The 18,854-nt window shown below is 38.8% G+C and overlaps 1 protein-coding gene across 1 annotated transcript; it reads left to right on the top strand.

The window, feature by feature from the left end:
* Positions 1 to 485: 485 nt before the first annotated feature.
* LOC136885448 (circadian clock-controlled protein daywake) lies at positions 486 to 17,426 on the top strand. Its single transcript, XM_067158008.2, has 7 exons — positions 486 to 663; positions 1,394 to 1,513; positions 8,087 to 8,170; positions 10,465 to 10,600; positions 10,759 to 10,892; positions 15,324 to 15,479; positions 17,258 to 17,426. Exons 1-7 carry the CDS (start codon positions 486 to 488, stop codon positions 17,407 to 17,409), a joined length of 960 nt encoding a protein of 319 aa, XP_067014109.2. The 3' UTR covers positions 17,410 to 17,426.
* Positions 17,427 to 18,854: the final 1,428 nt, after the last annotated feature.

An 18,854-nucleotide genomic window follows, 5' to 3' on the forward strand; every position in this document is an offset into this window, starting at 1 on the left:
TGTCGGAATGCATTTTCGACGATATGAAAGTCCCATTTCCGTAGCGTCTACCAAAAGAGCATTAGTTGGTGTAGAATTTATGGTGCCGAGGCATACGCGGATGGCCCGATATTGTAATAAGTCGAGTTTTCGTATTACATGTTTTGGTGCATTTTCCGAAGACCATATCGCCGTAATCAAGGACAGGACGTATTAGTGATCGATAGAGTAATGATAGATTGGTAGGATAGGCTCCCTATCAGGTGCGAGTGAGAACCCGTAGAACATTTAGCGCTCGATCAACTTTAGTTAAGGTCTTCGGTTCAGAGGGTCCCGGGTTCAATTCACGACCTCTGATTATTTCTTCTAGCCCGGGATTGGGTGTTTGTGTTTGTACCAACAATTTCCTCTTCATATTCATACAACACACTACACTACCAACCACCAAAGAAACACACAATATTGATTACATCCCTCCATATAAGGCCACACAAGGCCAAATCGACATGTGCGACACAGTTCCCACCCTCGATTCCACAGGTGTTGGAAAAGCGGTAGAAAAGAAGAAGAAGATGACCACCGATAATTTGTTGGATGAAAAGGTGAGGCCGGCCTATAAAGTACAGTTGAAGAGTGTCCTTGCTGCATTCTCCGTCCATAAACGTGTGATCGCAAAGCTGGGAGGTGGGGAATAGATGCAAACGTCATCAGCATATTGGAGAATCTTAATATTTGGAGTGAAGATGTGGTCCAGGTCTGCAACATACAGTGCGTACAGGAGTGGACTTCTACCTCGTGTCGCAATTCGTGGTCCATATAGAGTGTTGTCTTCTTGTTGGGCGTAAGTGATGCGGTAGCGTAACAAGGTGTAAATCCCTCGAAGGTAAATTTCAGTAAATCCTATAAGCCGAACTATTTTAATAAGGATCTGTATAGTGACATTGTCGTAAGCCCCGGATATGTCTAAAGAGAGAGCGACAAGATGACCATTGATGCAATAAGTCCGTTGCATATCCATCGAACATATGCTGAGGTTTTCCTCAGTACTCTTTGATTTCCAGAAACCGTACTGAGAAGTTGGAAAGATATTGAAGCGCTCCACCCACCATTCTATACGGAGTTCCATAAGCCGTTCGAACGTGTTTGCTACACAGGACCAGAACGTTGTCGGACGGTAGGACGCCGCACCGTTCGGGTCTTTACCAGGTTTTAGAATTGGAACTATTTTCTGTGTGAGCCAGTCCTTAGAAAATACACTTTTTATCCAAAAATCCTAGAACAGTCTCAGAAGTATCTCCATGTCTTCAAGTGGTAATTGAGAGACCACGGGGTAATGTATCTGATCATAACCTGGTGCAGTGTTTGATGAAGACTTTACTTCTGTAAGGAATTATTTAAGTGTAAAATGTTTTAGCAGAATATGCTGGGAGGTTGCAGAAGAATCAGGATCAGATAACAGGGGCTCTGCAGATATTGCGGTGGGAGGAGCGAAATTGTCAGAAAATTCGTCAGTCCAGTTCCGAAGAGACTTGTGGTGAGTAGGATTCCTTTTGAGTTTGTTAATCATGCACCAGACATTGGACAGAAGAGTACCGATATCATTATTTATTTTCTCACAATATTGTCGCCAACTATTCTGTTTTTGTCGCTTAAGAAATCGTTTCATTTCGGCGTCCATTTTTAGATATTTCTGATAATGACCACAGGTTGACGATTGTTTATAGATACGGAATACTTGTCTTCTTTTTGCAATAATTCTAGAGCATTCCGGAGTCCACCACGGTTCTGGAGGTCCCTTTGAGTGCATAATTGTCCTTTGGTGCGGGATGGTTGAAGCTGCAGCTGTATTGATGCTGTGGAAGAATGCGTCGTACTGAAGTAGTGGATCACCAAAAATTGTCACAGTATGAAGTTGTCCCTCGATGGAATTACGGTATGTTACCAGTCAGCTACTTTAATTACCCATTTTGAAGTGGTATAGTACGTCATCGGTGCACCTGTTTTGGTCATCGTAATTTCTATTGCATAATGATTAGATCCCAACGTATTTGGTAGCACTTTCCATTGGAAATCAGTATAGATGGACGCTTAACAGAAAGTAAGGTCTATAGCGGAAGGTCTATGTTCTGGGGTGGGTACTAAGTTTCGCGAGCCATCGTTTAAAAGGAAATAATTATCGTCTTCAATAATATTCATTATGGCGTTCCCACAAGCGTCATTGAAAAAACACAACCACACGAAGTATGGTGAGCATTAAGATCCCCTCAGAACAGCTACGGGGTTTCAATTTGTTAGAGATGTAAATTCCAATCATTCCTGTTATTCGCAATTCTTGGAGGACAGTAGATGGATATTACTGTGAATTGTAAATTTTGAAGGGAGACCTGACATGTGGTTGTTTTAAAACTGTCTATATTAGAATGATCAATGTTAATAGGAACTTGGCCTAGTTTCTTTACATGGGGCCTGTTTTGTAAATCGCTTTACGGGTGTTACCTAGAATTCACTGTGAATCTGTCGTACAAGAACCCCTTCGCTGAGAGAGATGTGAACATTTTTTATGAGACCTTGCCTATGAGTGGTATGGCGAGGTATGTAAACGTCTAGATTGTTCTGATTGAAGTAGATCAACTAAATGATACTGTTTCGATGCGTAGTCTACTTTTCCCTACCGAGTGTATATTTACAAGTCCAGTTTGCGTACTATAGCCTCATTAAATATCATTTTTCCGAGTGTCATAGGATGTAAATTACCAATTGCTCGGCCCACTCATTCTTTATATACAAAACAGGTCCATTGTCTGATCTATTATATCGGTTATCATTACTGCGTGTGGGTGGCTGTTCTTGAGGTTCTCTAAGAATCTAGTGCGGTGGGGGGGTGTTACTGCGTTAGAATTATTCACTGCGAAGTACGAACGAATGGTCTTTTCAAGAACATTACCAGATTCCATCATGATGTTACCAACAATGTCACTATTATTATCACAGTCATCTCGACGGGCGGTTGAAATTCAGAAACACTATTGAGATCAGATATTACATCGTTACCTGAATTTATTGATAATAGTTGTGTTGCATTGTTCGTGGAACCTGTGATCTCCATTGATAGGGACTGATGGTCTGCGACTGGAGAACCGCCTCCGGCTGGTGGTAGTTGACATTGATATGAAGTGAAGTCTTGAATATGAAGGTTGCGTTGTAGCATCGACGATTCCATGTTCACAATGGGGTCAGATGTTTTATGTGTAGAATTTGTCTCCTCTGGACGTTGGTGCAATTGGTTGGCCACAGGGTTGGTTAATGCAGTTGATGTTACCAGCAACTGCGACACATCATGTCTGGTATGAAGAGCAGAGTAAATGATCTGCCCCAAGGAGGGTCATTCATTGTTCGAAACTAAATCTATTAATCAACACTGATTGACGACAGTATTTAGTAGCACAGACGGAAGAAAGTCACTACGGAAATGAAAAGTACACAAAAGATTCACGACTCACTATGACTCACAAGCGCTAACTAGATACGTGTGTACACCTTGCTGAGCGAGGCAAGACTGAATACTATACTTGTAACACGCTTCAATAAGTTTACATTGTAACCTGTTAGTACCTAAAAATCTGATTATCATGCTGACGTAAACAGGTCACGGGGGGCGGGAAATGAACCGAAATGCACCTTAAACCTCTGATCTCGTGTGGTTCAATTCGTTTAAAACCACCGCAGCAAGCGAACAGCTCATCTGATCAGATAAATTGTAGTGTTAATATGAAGAAATATCTTCATTGGGGTAACGACTTTTATGGGGTTACTGATCTCCTGACATCTTTTTGAGCAGAGACCGAAACATTTAGGCAATAATAGGTTAGAATGCAAACATTCCTAAGGGGGGATGAAGTGTACTCTACCCTGTGTAACGGTTGTGCTATGAGGTTTGCCTAAACATTAGGGATATTGCCCAGCAGAACCCCTACAATTTATGTTACTCTCTCTACATTACTGAAGAACGGGCACTCTAACCAATTACTGCCTTGAAGTCAGTGCTCTATTTATGGGGGTATTTAGGGTTTGTAGTAAGGATGAAAAGGAGGTCAGAGATCAATTAGGGGATGGTTTCAGTGTCTGGGACAAACACCAGGATTATTTGATACGAGAACTGGAAAAGATCAAAGGAAAGCAGCACGCTTTGTACTGGGTAATTTCCGTCAAAAGAATAGGTTTTAAAAAGTCTCGCAACCATCGGGCTGAGAAGGCTTATGAATAAGGAGATGAGCTGCTGAACTAAACGTTATGCCCCGAGCTGTGAGTAGAGAGATTACGTGGACTATATTTACTAGATGAATAAGCTTGATTGGAGGTTTTAGAAGTAGGATGATAAGGTTGGAATTCAAGAGGACAAATTAAGGCAAATATTCCTTTACACGAAGAGAAATAATTTATGAAGGGATATGTTCGATATATTTTCCATGTTCTTTTCTAAAGCCTAGATAATCAACTTTGAGGGGAATCTTCCACCAGGGCGACAGCCCCAAATGCCGATAAGGGATAACCGATTGTGTAAATTTATTCATTTGGGAATTTATTTATTTATTTATTTATTTATTTATTTATTTATTTATTTATTTATTTATTTATTTATTTATTTATTTATTTATTTATTTATTTATTTGGGAAACCAAAACAGCGAGAAGCCGAATTAAAGAGTTTCGCAATGAAAAATATATTTACAATTGAGTACCAAAATGCAAATATTAAAAAAATAAGTTGAAGAACAATGAGGAAAAAATCATCTAACGATAAAAATAGAGGAAAAAATTAAAAACTAACAAAATAACTTTAGAGACCCCACAGTTAAGAACAAAAGAGAAAGTTAAAAGAAACAACGAGGAAAATTAAAGAATAAATGTAAAACGAAGAGAAGAAGTTATAGCTAGGCACAGTAAGATAAATACAAATATAACACATAAGTAACGGTATAGTACAATGAAGATATATAAATATTACATTATGTACAATAGAGGGCACAGCGATGAGAAGAGAGGAAAGGAATATGAAGAAAATGAGCTAGGTGTATAATCATTTCGCGAGTAAGTCGTTGTTCGTTTTTTAGCAGGCCAGGCATTCTACAGTTTATTGTTGAGAGCGTTAAGCGTGCTCAGTCATATTTTAGTTCTGCTGTGGTCTCTAGTTTATTTATTTATTTATTCAGACATCTATGTATATAAAACTATAACGTGTATGTTTCTCAAAACTCAAACCCTTAAACCGAAGGGAAAATGCGCGTTTTGTATCAAAATATTACAAATCGTTTCAGTAGTACAGGGAAAATATTCCATTTCTTGAAAAGGCAACGGAAATATATTTATCTTCAAGATCATATCGTTAAATGACCACTACAATAATTGCAGGCGAAGGCTTACCCTAACCTGCAATACATTCTGTACTTACTAGCAGTGGAGTACGGTGAACATATTCGTTACGTCAGCTGCAAACATATTCTTTTAAATATAAGCAATCCTCGCTCCACATATATCCAAATTGATATTCATGGCAGTGACGACACCCTCACAACTTAATCTATAGCATATTTTAAACAAGGTGACGCTTCGTGATAGTACAGCCATTCTTTTCAAAAAATACAATGGGACTAGCTATTTGTTTTAACTTATAAACTGTATCAGAAAAATTTTATTGACATTTTACCGTCACCGAAGTTTTATAATTTCACTCCTTTATTGAGTGTGCGTGCATCGACACAGAACTCACGAAAAATTCACCTATAATGCAAAAATTCCCTATATACCTCCATCACAGACAACCAAATACAGAATTAACTTCCTACGCGCTTAGCACTGTGTTCATGCTGGGCAACTTAAAATTCTTTTTTGCGGCTATCGGGAAACATACTCAACACATGCCATCAATGATTTCCTCGAAAAAGCTTTATACATGCCGAAATCCACAAAAACATTATGTTCTTCTATATTACAATTAATTTCATAAAATGGCTTGATTTTTATTAGCAAGAAGATGTGCAAGTGGCTATCCTGTTAACATGCTGATATTTTTCTTGTAGCCTCTAGTGTGTGGCGCTGAACACTTCGAGTGTCAAGTAGTGAAACTAACAAACCTTACCCAAGCCAGATAACCTGTCGCCGTAAACTGCTGTCGGGGAAGGGCCCACAGCCCCGCCCCGCTCCCAGGACAACGAAGCTTCAAGTGCGTGCGTCAGCCAAGAGACTTAAATTTCGCTGGGGTAGCTCCCATTCGTGCTGGCAAGGAAACCCAGCTCACTGGAGAAGCTGACCTGTTGTAGTGCGAGCGGATTGTCGAGACAGTTGTACTTAGCTTGGCTTTGAGGTTCGCAGTGTTTGAACTTCATAAGAAGCGTTCTAAGAAACAATAAGAAAATGTAGATGGGGTTCATTGCACGCCACCACTGCTTAGCAGGTTCCTAAGCGACTAACACTTACACTTCGTCTGATCCTGGAAGAATACTCTTTGATCTCTGACCTTTTCCAGCTTCTTAATGAGGAAGTTGTAAATATTGTCTACAAGAGCGCGTTGTAAGACCAAGTGGTCTTGTTTTTTAAACAAAGCTACGTGCTTTTGACAGCTGTCATCTTGACGGACCCTAACCTCACTTTTTTGGACAAGAGAACGTCGCTAAACTCACTGACCACCTTAATTAACCGCTTAACTCCTTCCTTTATTCCACACTAGGACTACACGATACGAACTGAAAAATATTCAAAGTAAAGCAGCACGATTAGTTCTGAGTGATTTCGGACAAAGGAGTAGTGGTACTAAACTGTTACAAACTTCGGGCTAGAGAAATTTTAGAGAGGAACTGACTCGGTGTTTTCCGAACTGTCAGTGGATAAATGGCGAACAATAATATTAGTTGACGAATAAGTTTGAGTGTTGTTTTTAAAAACACGAAAGATCACATTATGAAGATAAAGTTTGAATTCAAGAGGATAATTTGGGGCGAAAATTGATTTTCTGGAACATGCCTTAGGCCTTAGTATTCGAATTTGTTTAGCTGGTCACGTACATCTATGCGTATTTATTTTTGTGGAAATTAATTTTTGAAAACTCAAGTTGGAATAAATGAATTTACGTATGTACCAGAAGTTACAAATTTCCCTGTATGTGGGAACTTCGTAGGCTTCTAGGTTACCAAGTAAAAGCAATCATCATATTCTAATGAACTTCAGCCTTCTTCAACTTTAGATTTACCGAATATTTCTGAACCATGCCGATAATCAATTCCTGAATCAAGTTACGAAAATCAGTCGTCTTCACTCGAGTTTAAATCATTCACAATCGCGATTATATCTGTACTGCTCAGTCAAATTTATTTGTTTATTCTTCTTCTAAATAATTTAATGGGCTTCGCTAATATCAGTTTCTTACCCCATAAAACTTGCCTCCAAACTATGGAGGAGACCTTAAAGCATAGTAGACAAATTCAGACAAAGAGGAATATAAATCTACCACTAATATACTATACACAGGAATTGCATAAGAACACAGAGAGAAAAGTATCACGCCAGAGCGATCAGTCTCGGCGACTTACTACTACACGAGTTTGATTTGCATGAGACTATTTTGCGTCTACCAACTGTACGCACAGTGCTTGGTATACGTTCCGTGGATTGCCTGCCAAATCATGTTACAAAATATATTCTGAAGGCCATGGAATCTCTAAAGTCTGCGTTTTGCCAGACATTTGCTTAATACTCAAATCCATCCATTACAACACGTTTTTATTGCAGTGAACATTATGTCGGAACGTTTCCGACGTACGAGCTTAAAGGGCCAAGGATGTGAAAATTTTACCAAAGAAAATATACTATAAATTACCAGCTTCTTTGAAATTATTTAAGAGGAGACTACATAGAGGAAGAAGTGATAGGGAGTCTGCCACCTCGAGGAGAAACCTAAATGCAAATAAATGATTGATTGATTGATTGATTGATTGTATGTTTAATTTGTAACCACACATCTAGGCTACATGGCATTACTGCTGCAATAAATAAACCTGTAAATAGAGCGTAGACACCTATCGGTCTTAATAATTTGCATTCTTTTTCTTTTCCAGCCTCCTTCATAAAACTATGCAAAAAGGGGGATCAAAAATGTGCTCTTGAAAACGCGATTGAAGCTTTACCCCATCTGATAAACGGTAAGTACAAATTTTGTTAAAGTTCTGAATAATGAAATTCGTTGCATTTTTTCTAATTTATAGGTTGGCATTACGACAAGCATACAATTCAAACACGTCTTAGTAACATACTTGATTAGATTGCAGAGGACATATTTGCGGCGTGGTTTTAGGTAATTAAATAAGGTGAAATTTAAATATGATTTATTAGATTCTGCAGGCAGCTGTTCAGTGTCATTATACCTACTGTAGTTGTCAAATGTTGTCGTCCAGCCACCAAAGGCCCTACAAATGTAATGCTTTTACAATCGTACATATTTTGGAAGTAATTCGTCGTAGGCTCACAAATCAAAATTAAACCCCTAATTTCTAGGCAAACTAATTTGTTTAGTAGGAGGTGTTATCCTGCCTGCTATTCCATAATGTAGCGACAGTAACATAAGTTCTAGGGGTTCTGATATGCAGTAACCCTACTGTTTATGCAACACCCACAGCATAGCCGTTGTTCAGGCTAGCATATACTCGTTACTCGCTTGAGAATGTTTGCGTTCTAACATACTACTGACCAAAAACTCGGGTTCTATTCCTGATATTTCTTGATCCCCTAACAATGCCGGATCATGATCAGATTCTACTGAACTGTGGGATCGGTGACGAAGATGGATATCATTTCTTGGCACCCATACTAAGAAAAACGTAAAATTAAATAATTTCCTTAATTGTGCCGAAAGTCGAAGGGCTAAAGGCCCGAAAAGGTTTCAAATTGTGAGTATTGGGTAGCTCTATGAAACTAAAAATAGCAAATTTCTAAATTCGTCTCCAGCCTTAATGCAGTTGCGGATACATTGCCTAAAATCACTTGCTTTTTTTACATGTTTTCTTTTTATTCAAATCGTAGCCAAATTAACTTATTTACATAATACTCGCTTTAATGTGTTCCTTGGTTCAATACCCTCAGGCGCTGTTTTGAGTTTTTGAAAAATGACCACACCGAATGTAGTTATAAAGACTTAAGTGAAACTCTGCATTGACTCACATTAGCGCTCGTAGTGATACAAAAAGACGAACTTCTAGTCTAATCGACCAACTAAGAAAGAAAAGGATTGTAATTTTTAGGAATAAGTAAAGAATATATTCTCATACTTGATTGTACTTTATTTACCTAAAATTCGTAGCTTATATCCCTAAGATGTTTTCAACGTCCGCCTCTGTGATGCACTGGTTAGTGTATTAGCTGCCACCCCCGGAGACCCGGGTTCGATTCCCGGATCTGCCACGAAATTTTAAAAGTGGTACGAGGGCTGGAATGGGGTCCACTCAGCCTCGAGAAGTCAAATGAGTAGAGGTAGGTTTGATACAAACCTCAACCATCCTCTTAGTCGTTTTCTGTGGTCTCCCACTTCTCCCTCAGGCAAATGCCTGGATGGTACATAATTTAAGGCCACGGCCGCTTCCTTCCCTCTTCCTTGTTTATCCCTTCCAATCTTCCCATCCCCCACAAGGTTCCTGTTCAGCATAGCAGGTGAGGCCGCCTGAGTGGGGTACTGGCCATCCTCCGCACTTGTATCCCCAAGCAAATGTCTCACGCTCCAGACCATTGGGGCAGTAGAGGTGGAATCCCTCGCTTAGTCCGAAGGAAAAACCAACTATGGAGGGTGAGCCTATTAAGAAGGAAAAGAAGAAGAAGAAGATGTTTTCAACATTGAGTAGCTTGCCTAAAGGGATTTTTGGTAGAATATGTGGATAAATTAATGAGTAAACTTGTTTACAGCTCTTTACAGACACACTCCCAATGGAGGTGAGCTGCATGTACCACTTCAACCACATATCAGTCCTTCTGCCATTCTTAAATTTCTGATAGTACCGGGAATCGAACCCGGGCCTCAGAGGATGGCAGCTAATACTTCCAACCGTTACGCTACGGAGGCGGACAATTAATGTGTAATTAAACGTTATTTTCTGCATCTTAGCATATTTACAAATTGCTATTTTGTTTCAAATCCGAAATAAAACGCGTTGTAGCGCTCCTTTGTAGACCTGATATTAGGCAACCCATTCACCACTAATGAATGCGGGACACTCATCAGTAGAAAGTAAGGGGCTGGAACCGAGCTTGTACATACAGGAAATTGTATAAGAACAATCACCATAAATTGAAAATTGCTCCCGTGCGAAACTGGGAATATGAGTTAATGGAGAGTGCTAGGAATTTCATGTTCCAGATCGAAAGTGGCAGGTAAATAAATTCTTTTAGAGATGACACCCAGAAATAGTTCTTGTTTTGAATTTAAGCTCGTATATTTTCTTTCCTTTAGGAAGCAAGAAATACAAGATCCCACCTCTGAACCCACTGGTCATCCAGAAGATAGAAGTGGAGCAAGGAGGACTGAAAATGAAAATGGAGAATGTGAAACTTTTCTTCACAGATAATTTGAAGTTGACGAACGTTATGTAAGTTGATATCTAATACACTATATGATGTAGAAAGGGGGGCGAATGGAAAAATAGGAAATCTTGAAATAATATGATCAATTCACTTGCGTCTGGAAATACTTCAGGTATAACTGCTCAACATTAATATAAATAAATCTGTTCTTCTTTTGTTGTAGATTTGATGTCGATCAGAAACACTTCGCGTATGCACACGAAATTCCAATTTGTCGAGTTTTATCAGACTACGAATTTGGTGGGAAAATTCTCGTGTTACCCATCAATGGGAAAGGGAAAAGTAATATAACCATTGGTAAGTCACTATCCCTTATTTTTGTTTACAAAACGTTCCTCAAATGAAGGTTTGATCAGCGGAAGAGGCACGCTAAGAAAATGAAATTTGAAAGGTTTCAATCGCAATTTTTGATTACATAACACATATAACTTTATTAATGTAGATAGGCCAAATTCCGTCCCCGCACATAATTTCGTCCCTCTAGAGATTTCCAGTTTGCACGGTTGGTACCTAATGTTTCGCAATGTCCACACGCTTAGGCCCATCTCGTTGTCTTGTGTGCACCACATTTAGTTTCCGTGTACAAGAAGGATTAATTTTTCACTCTGAGCTGAGTTAGTACAGGATTCAAATTAAGGGCCTGGTATATCTAGAGCGACCTCTGATATGTGTATAAAATACTGGACTGTATGTCATTCGTGTGGTGTAATTCTTGGCGTGTAATCGCTACAGTGAGGTGGTTGGCGTGAGTTACTGTAGTGGACATTGTAATAAATCAGGGAATGTTCGAAATTTCGTCCTCCTTTATTTTATTTCCTATTTATGAAATTTATTGTTATTTACAGATGTTAAAACGCAAGACGTGGGGTAAGGAGGTTGTGAAAACAAAGGCTGTTAATGCAGTGAGGGACAAGATAAAAGGCTACAGGCGTGCAAGTAAAGCGTTTAAAGTACCACGAGCAACGCTGAATGACTATGATAAAAATACCGAGAAAACATTTTTCATAAATGGCCTTCAAGTAATTCATTATAGGGAAAGTGTTTGGTAAAGTTAGAAATAAAAATTATTAAATTTAATTGTACTTTTCACAAACTTGGTGGGGGATGAAATTACGAACACGTTTTTGGTGTAGTTTAATTTTCGTAGTGTTTATGTAAAATATTTACTACCTTACGTAGTAATATTTTAAAGTAATTTGCCCATAAGTGGAGAATATATTCTGTAATATACATACCAATGTCTAGTCTTTTCCACAATATCACTGAATTTCTACAAGTCCAAATCTGCTAAGGGCACGAAATATGGACCCCTAATTTATAGACTCTTACATTTTCCACCGTCCAATCTATGTCCGTGAATTAACTAATTGCCTCTGTAATCCTCTATTTGTGACTAGTCCTGTGGCCTTATTTAGTTAGAAATCTCCTATCTTTAAATGATTAGAAACTGAGTCTAACCATCACCGTCTGGTTCCTCCTTCACTTTGCATACCCTCCATGACCAAATCCATTGTTCTCTTAGGTAATCTATCCTCCTCCATTCGCCTCACATAACTCTATTGTTCTCCTAGGTAATATGTCCTCCTCCATTCGCCTCACATAACCCCACCTCTGAAGCCGATTTATGCGAACAGCTTCATCCTTTGAGTTCAATCAACTTCGCCTTTATCTTTTAATTTCCAGTACCCTCATGCCATTAATCCCACTTGCTTGTACCAGCAATCAATCTCACTGCATTCATGCCTGCTACGTCTGAGTCATGAGTCCACGCTGCTTTTATTCTCGTAAACCAAAGTCAGTCTGAAAACAGATCGATGAAACGATAGTTTCCTCCAGGTGCTGTCTCACTTCTAACAGCATGCATTCGATCACAACTGTGAGCTCACTTTCAAACAGCGCTTTGCTTTTCGAAATTGGACTGACGAATCCAAAGATATAACGATTGCCTTTTAGCGTGGACCCACCAAAAGTTGGGCCTCATTTTGTGGCCATCTTCTTTTGACGGGTGACATCAAATTGGTCGATCAAGAGTTTTTCTTTCCTACGATGTAATTACAACTGTTCTGAAATTTTGATAATTCGTATACTGAGCGTCAAGAACTACGGGGATATCAGCGTTGCAACACCGCGCCATATTTTACGACTTTCGTTTCAGCACTGGTATACGTTCACGCCGGAGAGGAAACAAATTCGCTCCATTGACATAGTCGTTGTGAACGATCCTCAAGGAAAGAGCTAAACTTACCAGCGTCGTTCTGAGAGACGCTTCGTTTTTTATTCTTGAGATACGTCTAGACTGAAAATAGCGCCTAATCTTGGTACGACCATTAAGGAGAGTTCAAGTTGCCATGTTCTGATAACATTCTGGTTTTTTCCTGTCTGTCGATAAACTCGAGTTATATTTAAAGTTCTTTGTTCCTTGACTCGTTAAAGGATGGCGTCGAAGTGTAGGAAGAGCAGTATAAGAGAGAGGAACACGGTGAACATTCATGTACTAGAGTCAATAATTTCTTGCACTGACGCCTACAGTGTAGGCAACACGGCGTACAGTCATATACTACAGTCAATAGCTTCTTGTAGTGGCGCCTACAGTATAGGCAGCACGGCATACACTCATGTATTAAAGTCAATAACTTCTTCCACTAGCACCTACAGTGTAGGCAACACAATGTACACCTATGTACGTACTACAGTCAACATCTTCACGAACTGGCGCTAACAGTTCAAGGATCATATAGTCTTTTGACCTGCCTTTTCACGTCTTATTTCCGTCGTGTAGATCTGGGTGATTTAGATTTGATCATGTCAAGGGATTTGCAGAACTTGAAATATGCTCGCTGCTCAAACTACGACATTCTCAAGTTCCACCGCTGACATTCGACTACCCTTCACAACAGAGACCGTAGTTCTGCTTATACTGTATGCACTCAACCGCCTCTTGCTGGGACTAGTGAAGAACTGTCGCGGCAACATGCTATGGTGCAAACTCTCAGCTGTAGTGCACCACAGTGACACTAGGCGGCCAGTCCACGTACTTAATGACTCTATCATGTATATCCGAGCATATCTTCCGCTTTCGCCTGTCTGTTCCATTCCGTGTCAATCCACATTCTACTAGGCTGTTGCTTGTACAAACCTACACTTACAACTTTCCATTCTGTAGTCTTTGCGTTTTTTCCACTACTTTTCATCTCAGTGCACACGCACTTGAATATATTTCCCACGATAGTTTTTTTTTTGCTAGGGGCTTTACGTCGCACCGACACAGATAGGTCTTATGGCGACGATGGGATAGCAAATGACTAGGAGTTGGAAGGAAGCGGCCGTGGCCTTAATTAAGGTACAGCCCCAGCATTTGCCTGGTGTGAAAATGGGAAACCACGGAAAACCATTTTCAGGGCTGCCGATAGTGGGATTCGAACCTACTATCTTCCGGATGCAAGCTCACAGCCGCGCGCCTCTACGCGCACGGCCAACTCGCCCGGTGGATATAGTTTTACCCAAAATTATAGCCCCTCTCTTGTACACAAGTAGGCTGAACTAAAATGTACCAGAAAATGGCTGGCTGATTCTTACTACGTATAGAAACAATTTTGACATATAATTATACGAAATACTTTACTTAATTATTATAACAGAAGAAATTTTTATTATGATACTACAAACAAAATACGGCAAACTAATACTATGACAGTATCGATGTACTCTTACAAACTGTACTGTTACACGTAAGTAACATACATAAATTGCTATGCGCGTACAATGGTACATGTTACAAGGCGTCGTGTCTCATCTGAAGGCACTCATCTGGTCTAGATGACAATATCAATCCATTTCTGCTTCTTCAAATCTTAGCCACATTGACCGTAAACAATCCTCCTTCTCTCCAATCGTCAGAGCCAGAATCCCCGTCTGTCACAACTTCAGTATTAAGCAAGTGCTTTTGGAATCCTAAAACTCAAAAGTCTTACTCCTCGGAGGAAAGTAGCCGACCTAAAGCAGCTAATGGTATATTTAGGCCACTAGATGTAGTCTCCTTATTCCGCATACACGTCCCTTTCCGCAGTACCAGAATTAAAACCCGCTTTCGTACTCCTTACTCTCAGCTTTCCCTCGCCCAAAGGTCCTGTTTAATGTTTAATACCTTATCTATCAACAAGTACCTAGACACATTCCTATCGCATCCTTCATTCTGTTGTGATATTTCACACATAAGTTTATATTCCTTCTTGTTCTTTACTGTCTCTTCTCTTGCATGTAAGTGTATTATACTTTGTGTATGACGTTGTTTATGTCAATATGTAATATAGAGGATTGTAGTTTTTACTGAGAATATTTTTATCCATTATAAATATTCATATATTTTCCATTTAAGATTAATATCTGTTGTTCTACTCTCGGATCTTTGTAATTCCGTGTTACGCTGTCTCTGATTCTAAATAAATAAATAAATAAATAAATAAATAAATAAATAAATATATAAATATATAAATAAATAAATAAAAAGTAAATGTGCAAAATCTACTGACTGGTACAGCAGCTGGTCCTATATGAAACGAAGTATCATCCGAAAGCACAAAACGTATAGTTTGAAAGACTTATTTGTATGTTCCGACTCTTGATAAGAGACGTGGTGCAATGTCGGGAGAGTTTGGTGGCCGCGATATGGTTTTGAGATTTACTATCATGTTGTTGTTAATGAGGAATCTTTTAAAAATTTCTTTGCAGAGAATCTGGTGCTTGACTTCACAGCAGATATTGCCACCGAGAAGACAGCTGACGGCAAGGACTACATAAAGTTGCTTAATGCCAAGATCGAGGCCAGGAGTTTGTCAAGGGCTCATTTTGACTTCACCAATCTCTTCAACGGAGACAAAACTTTGTGTAAGTAAATATTTTCAATGTAATCTTTCTGAAAAGCGGAAGTAGTTGTTGAACGGTAAATTTCCTCCAAGTGAACCACACATTAGGGTTATTATTATTATGATTTTGATTGTTATTATTATTATTATTATTATTATTATTATTATTATTATTATTAATAGTAGTAGTGTTCTTCTTGAACATCTGGCCTCAGACTACAGAAAATGCTTCTATTCCAAGTCATATTATGTTATCTAGTTTGAAGATTCTAAAGTGTGAAAATTGGTGTACCCTTCGGCATTTCTTGAGGGACAGTTCTATGAAGCGACTGAATATATATATATTCTGAATATATCAAAAGAATCAAGGAATTTCCTCTTTTACTTTCTGAGATACGTAACTAAACATCGGAAGTTACATATTTTTCAATCGTTTCCCCCTTCCCGGTTCCCATAGTATTATATTATCCGCTGAAAGGTATAAAGTGGCAGAGAGGGATTCATAAAAAGAGAAACGCAGCAAGCAGTCTGGCCTACGCCGACGAGTTTGTCTAATATAATCGAACTTGAAAATAGGTGTATTTAGTATGGCGTGAAGATCAGCCTTTCCAATATTAAATGGAAGGCAGTTGTTAAGAAATCCAAGGGAACTGAACGTCAGATTGGTGATAGAAAATGGAATATGTAGATAATTTCACGCATTAGTTATGTGTGTTGTGTTAAAGTTTTAACGTCCCACTAACTACTTTTGACGGATTTTGGGGGACGCCGAGGTGCCGAAATTTTTTCCCGTGGGATTTCGTTTACGTGCCAGTAAATCTACCGACACGAGGCTGATGTAGTTGAGCACTTTCAAATACCACCGGACTGAGCGAGGATCAAACCTGCCAAGTTGGGGTCAGAACGCCAGCACCTCAACAATCTGAACCACTCAGTCGGTGGATGTGTGCTCTACCATGATGGTAGTATAGTTGCGATCAACAGTATTCTGTAAGAAGGAAGTCAGCTGCCGGACTATCTTTAAATCAGTCTGTTTCCAGACCGACTTTGACTTACGGGAGTGAAAGCTGGGTCGACTCAGGATATCTTATTCATAAGCTAGAAGTAATAGGCATGAATGTAACGAGAATGATTGCTAGTACAAACCGGTGGGAACAATGGCAGGGTGGTATTCGGAATGAAGAGATAAAGGATAAGTTAGGAATGAACTCGATGGATGAAGCTGTACGCATAAACCGACTTTGGTTTTGGGGTCATGCGAGGCGAATGGAGGAGTATAGGTTACCTACGAGAATAATGGACTCTGTTATGGAGGGTAAGAGAAGTAGAGGGTGACCAAGACGACGGTAGTTAGACTCCGTTTCTGATGATTTAAGGATAAGAGGCACAGAACTAGTCATAAATAGAGGATTATGGCGGCGTTCAATAAATTCGCAGAGGTTTGCAGACTGACGCTGAAAGGCATAACAGTCTATAGTGAAGATTTATAAATATTATATTATATTATATTATATTATATTATATTATATTATATTATATTATATTATATTATATTATATTATATTATATTATATTATATTATATTATTGCCTTTTTGATGTACTTAAACTTTATATTTCTCTGGAAGGTCACTGATTTATGTCAAATAATGCAAAAAGTCTTGATGCATTTAGGTACTTAACTGAATCAATACTGTAAACAAAATGAGAGAACTTAAACAATGAAATCAGTACAATGATATATAGTAATAGGTATGTGTAGACTTGGAACATTAGCAGTGAACTCTTTCTACTATTTCAGCTGAGACCACTCTGAAGTTCTTAAACGAAAATTGGCTTGATGCCTTCAAAGAGCTTGCGCCCTTGTTCTTGGAGGCGCTGGCGGAGCAGGCGAGACAAGTCCTAAATAATGTGGCTGAAGGGGTTCCCGTGGAAAAACTTTTTCTTGAATAACTTGTAAATATATGTAATCTGTAGTAATAAAATATTGTGTTGCTCTAAATTATGACTCTATTTTCCTTGCCTGCAGGTGAGTAGGTACACCCTATAACTACAGTGTTGATAGATAGAAATCTGAAATTTTTGGAAGTATATTACCACTACTTATCTGATTACAGATTCGGAATCAGAATTTACAGACGAATAATTATGTTACCATTGATGCTTTCACGGCCTGAACTTGTAGGAATCATATGTGATTTTAGGCTCGTGCCATGTCGAGAAAAGAAGGCGAAACTCTTTATGTTTTGAACAGAACTTTGCTCTGAGTCTTCAGAAGAAAATCTCGACTGTTCATGAGGAAGTCTTCTACAATAATGAGGATTTGAATTTAAATGAGTGCAATTGGATTTGACAAAAGGGTGACTGTATGAGCTGATATTTTTCTAGAAAATAGATTTGAGAGAATTAGAGTAGGCGAATCTTTATCCGATCCCATAATAATTAAGAGGGGACTTCTTCAAGGCAGTAATATTACACTTTATGTTTTATAAATAAGTTACAAGATTGTGAGCAACTGCAAAATGACTTCGATAATGTTTTGAGATGGAGAGTAGGCAATGTTTTGTTGATAAACGGTGTTAAAAGTCAGGTTGAGAGTTTCACAAATAGGAAAAGTCCTCTCAGTTTTAATTACTGCGTTTATGGGGTGAAAGTTCCTTATGGGTGTTAATATAAGGAAAGATCTTTCGACAAAAGAATAGCGCTACAAAATTTTTGCAAAGTTTGAGCTGGGAAGACTTGGGAAAAAGGAGACGAACTGCTCGACTAAGTGGTATGTTCCGAGCTGTCAGTGGAGAGTTGGCGTGGGATGACATCAGTACGAATAGGTTTGAGAGGTGTCTTTTAAAGAAAGAAAGATTACAATATGAAGATAAAGTTGGAATTCAAGAGAAGAAATTGGGTGCAAATATTCGTTTATAGAGAGAGGAGATAGGCATTGGATCAAGTTACCAAGGGAGATGTTCAATAAATTTCCAATGTTTTTGCAATCATTTAAGAAAAGTCTAAGAACATAACACATCAGGAATCTACCACCTGGGCGACTGCCCTACATGAAGATCAGTAGTTATTGATTGATTGATTGATTGATTGATTGATTGATTGATTGAAGAATGCATTACCAATGGAGCTGTGATGGTACACTCTATCGTCACCAGGTGGCTCGCTGTATGCTGGCACAGCGCTTCAGGCGGGAGCTTACGACAACATTAAGCTCCAATTAAGATGTTCCATCACAGCGTGTGTGCGTAAGAAGTATCAGAGGGGACATCAGACGGATCAGGGACGAATGTGGTAGAAGAAATAAATAGAAACTAATAAAAATAAATAATATATCATACATATTTACAAAGCAACAAAAGACAATAGAATAGAACAGAGTTGAAGAATACAAAGAA

Source organism: Anabrus simplex, chromosome 14 (genome assembly GCF_040414725.1).
Source record: "Anabrus simplex isolate iqAnaSimp1 chromosome 14, ASM4041472v1, whole genome shotgun sequence".
Classification (NCBI taxonomy): domain Eukaryota; kingdom Metazoa; phylum Arthropoda; class Insecta; order Orthoptera; family Tettigoniidae; genus Anabrus; species Anabrus simplex.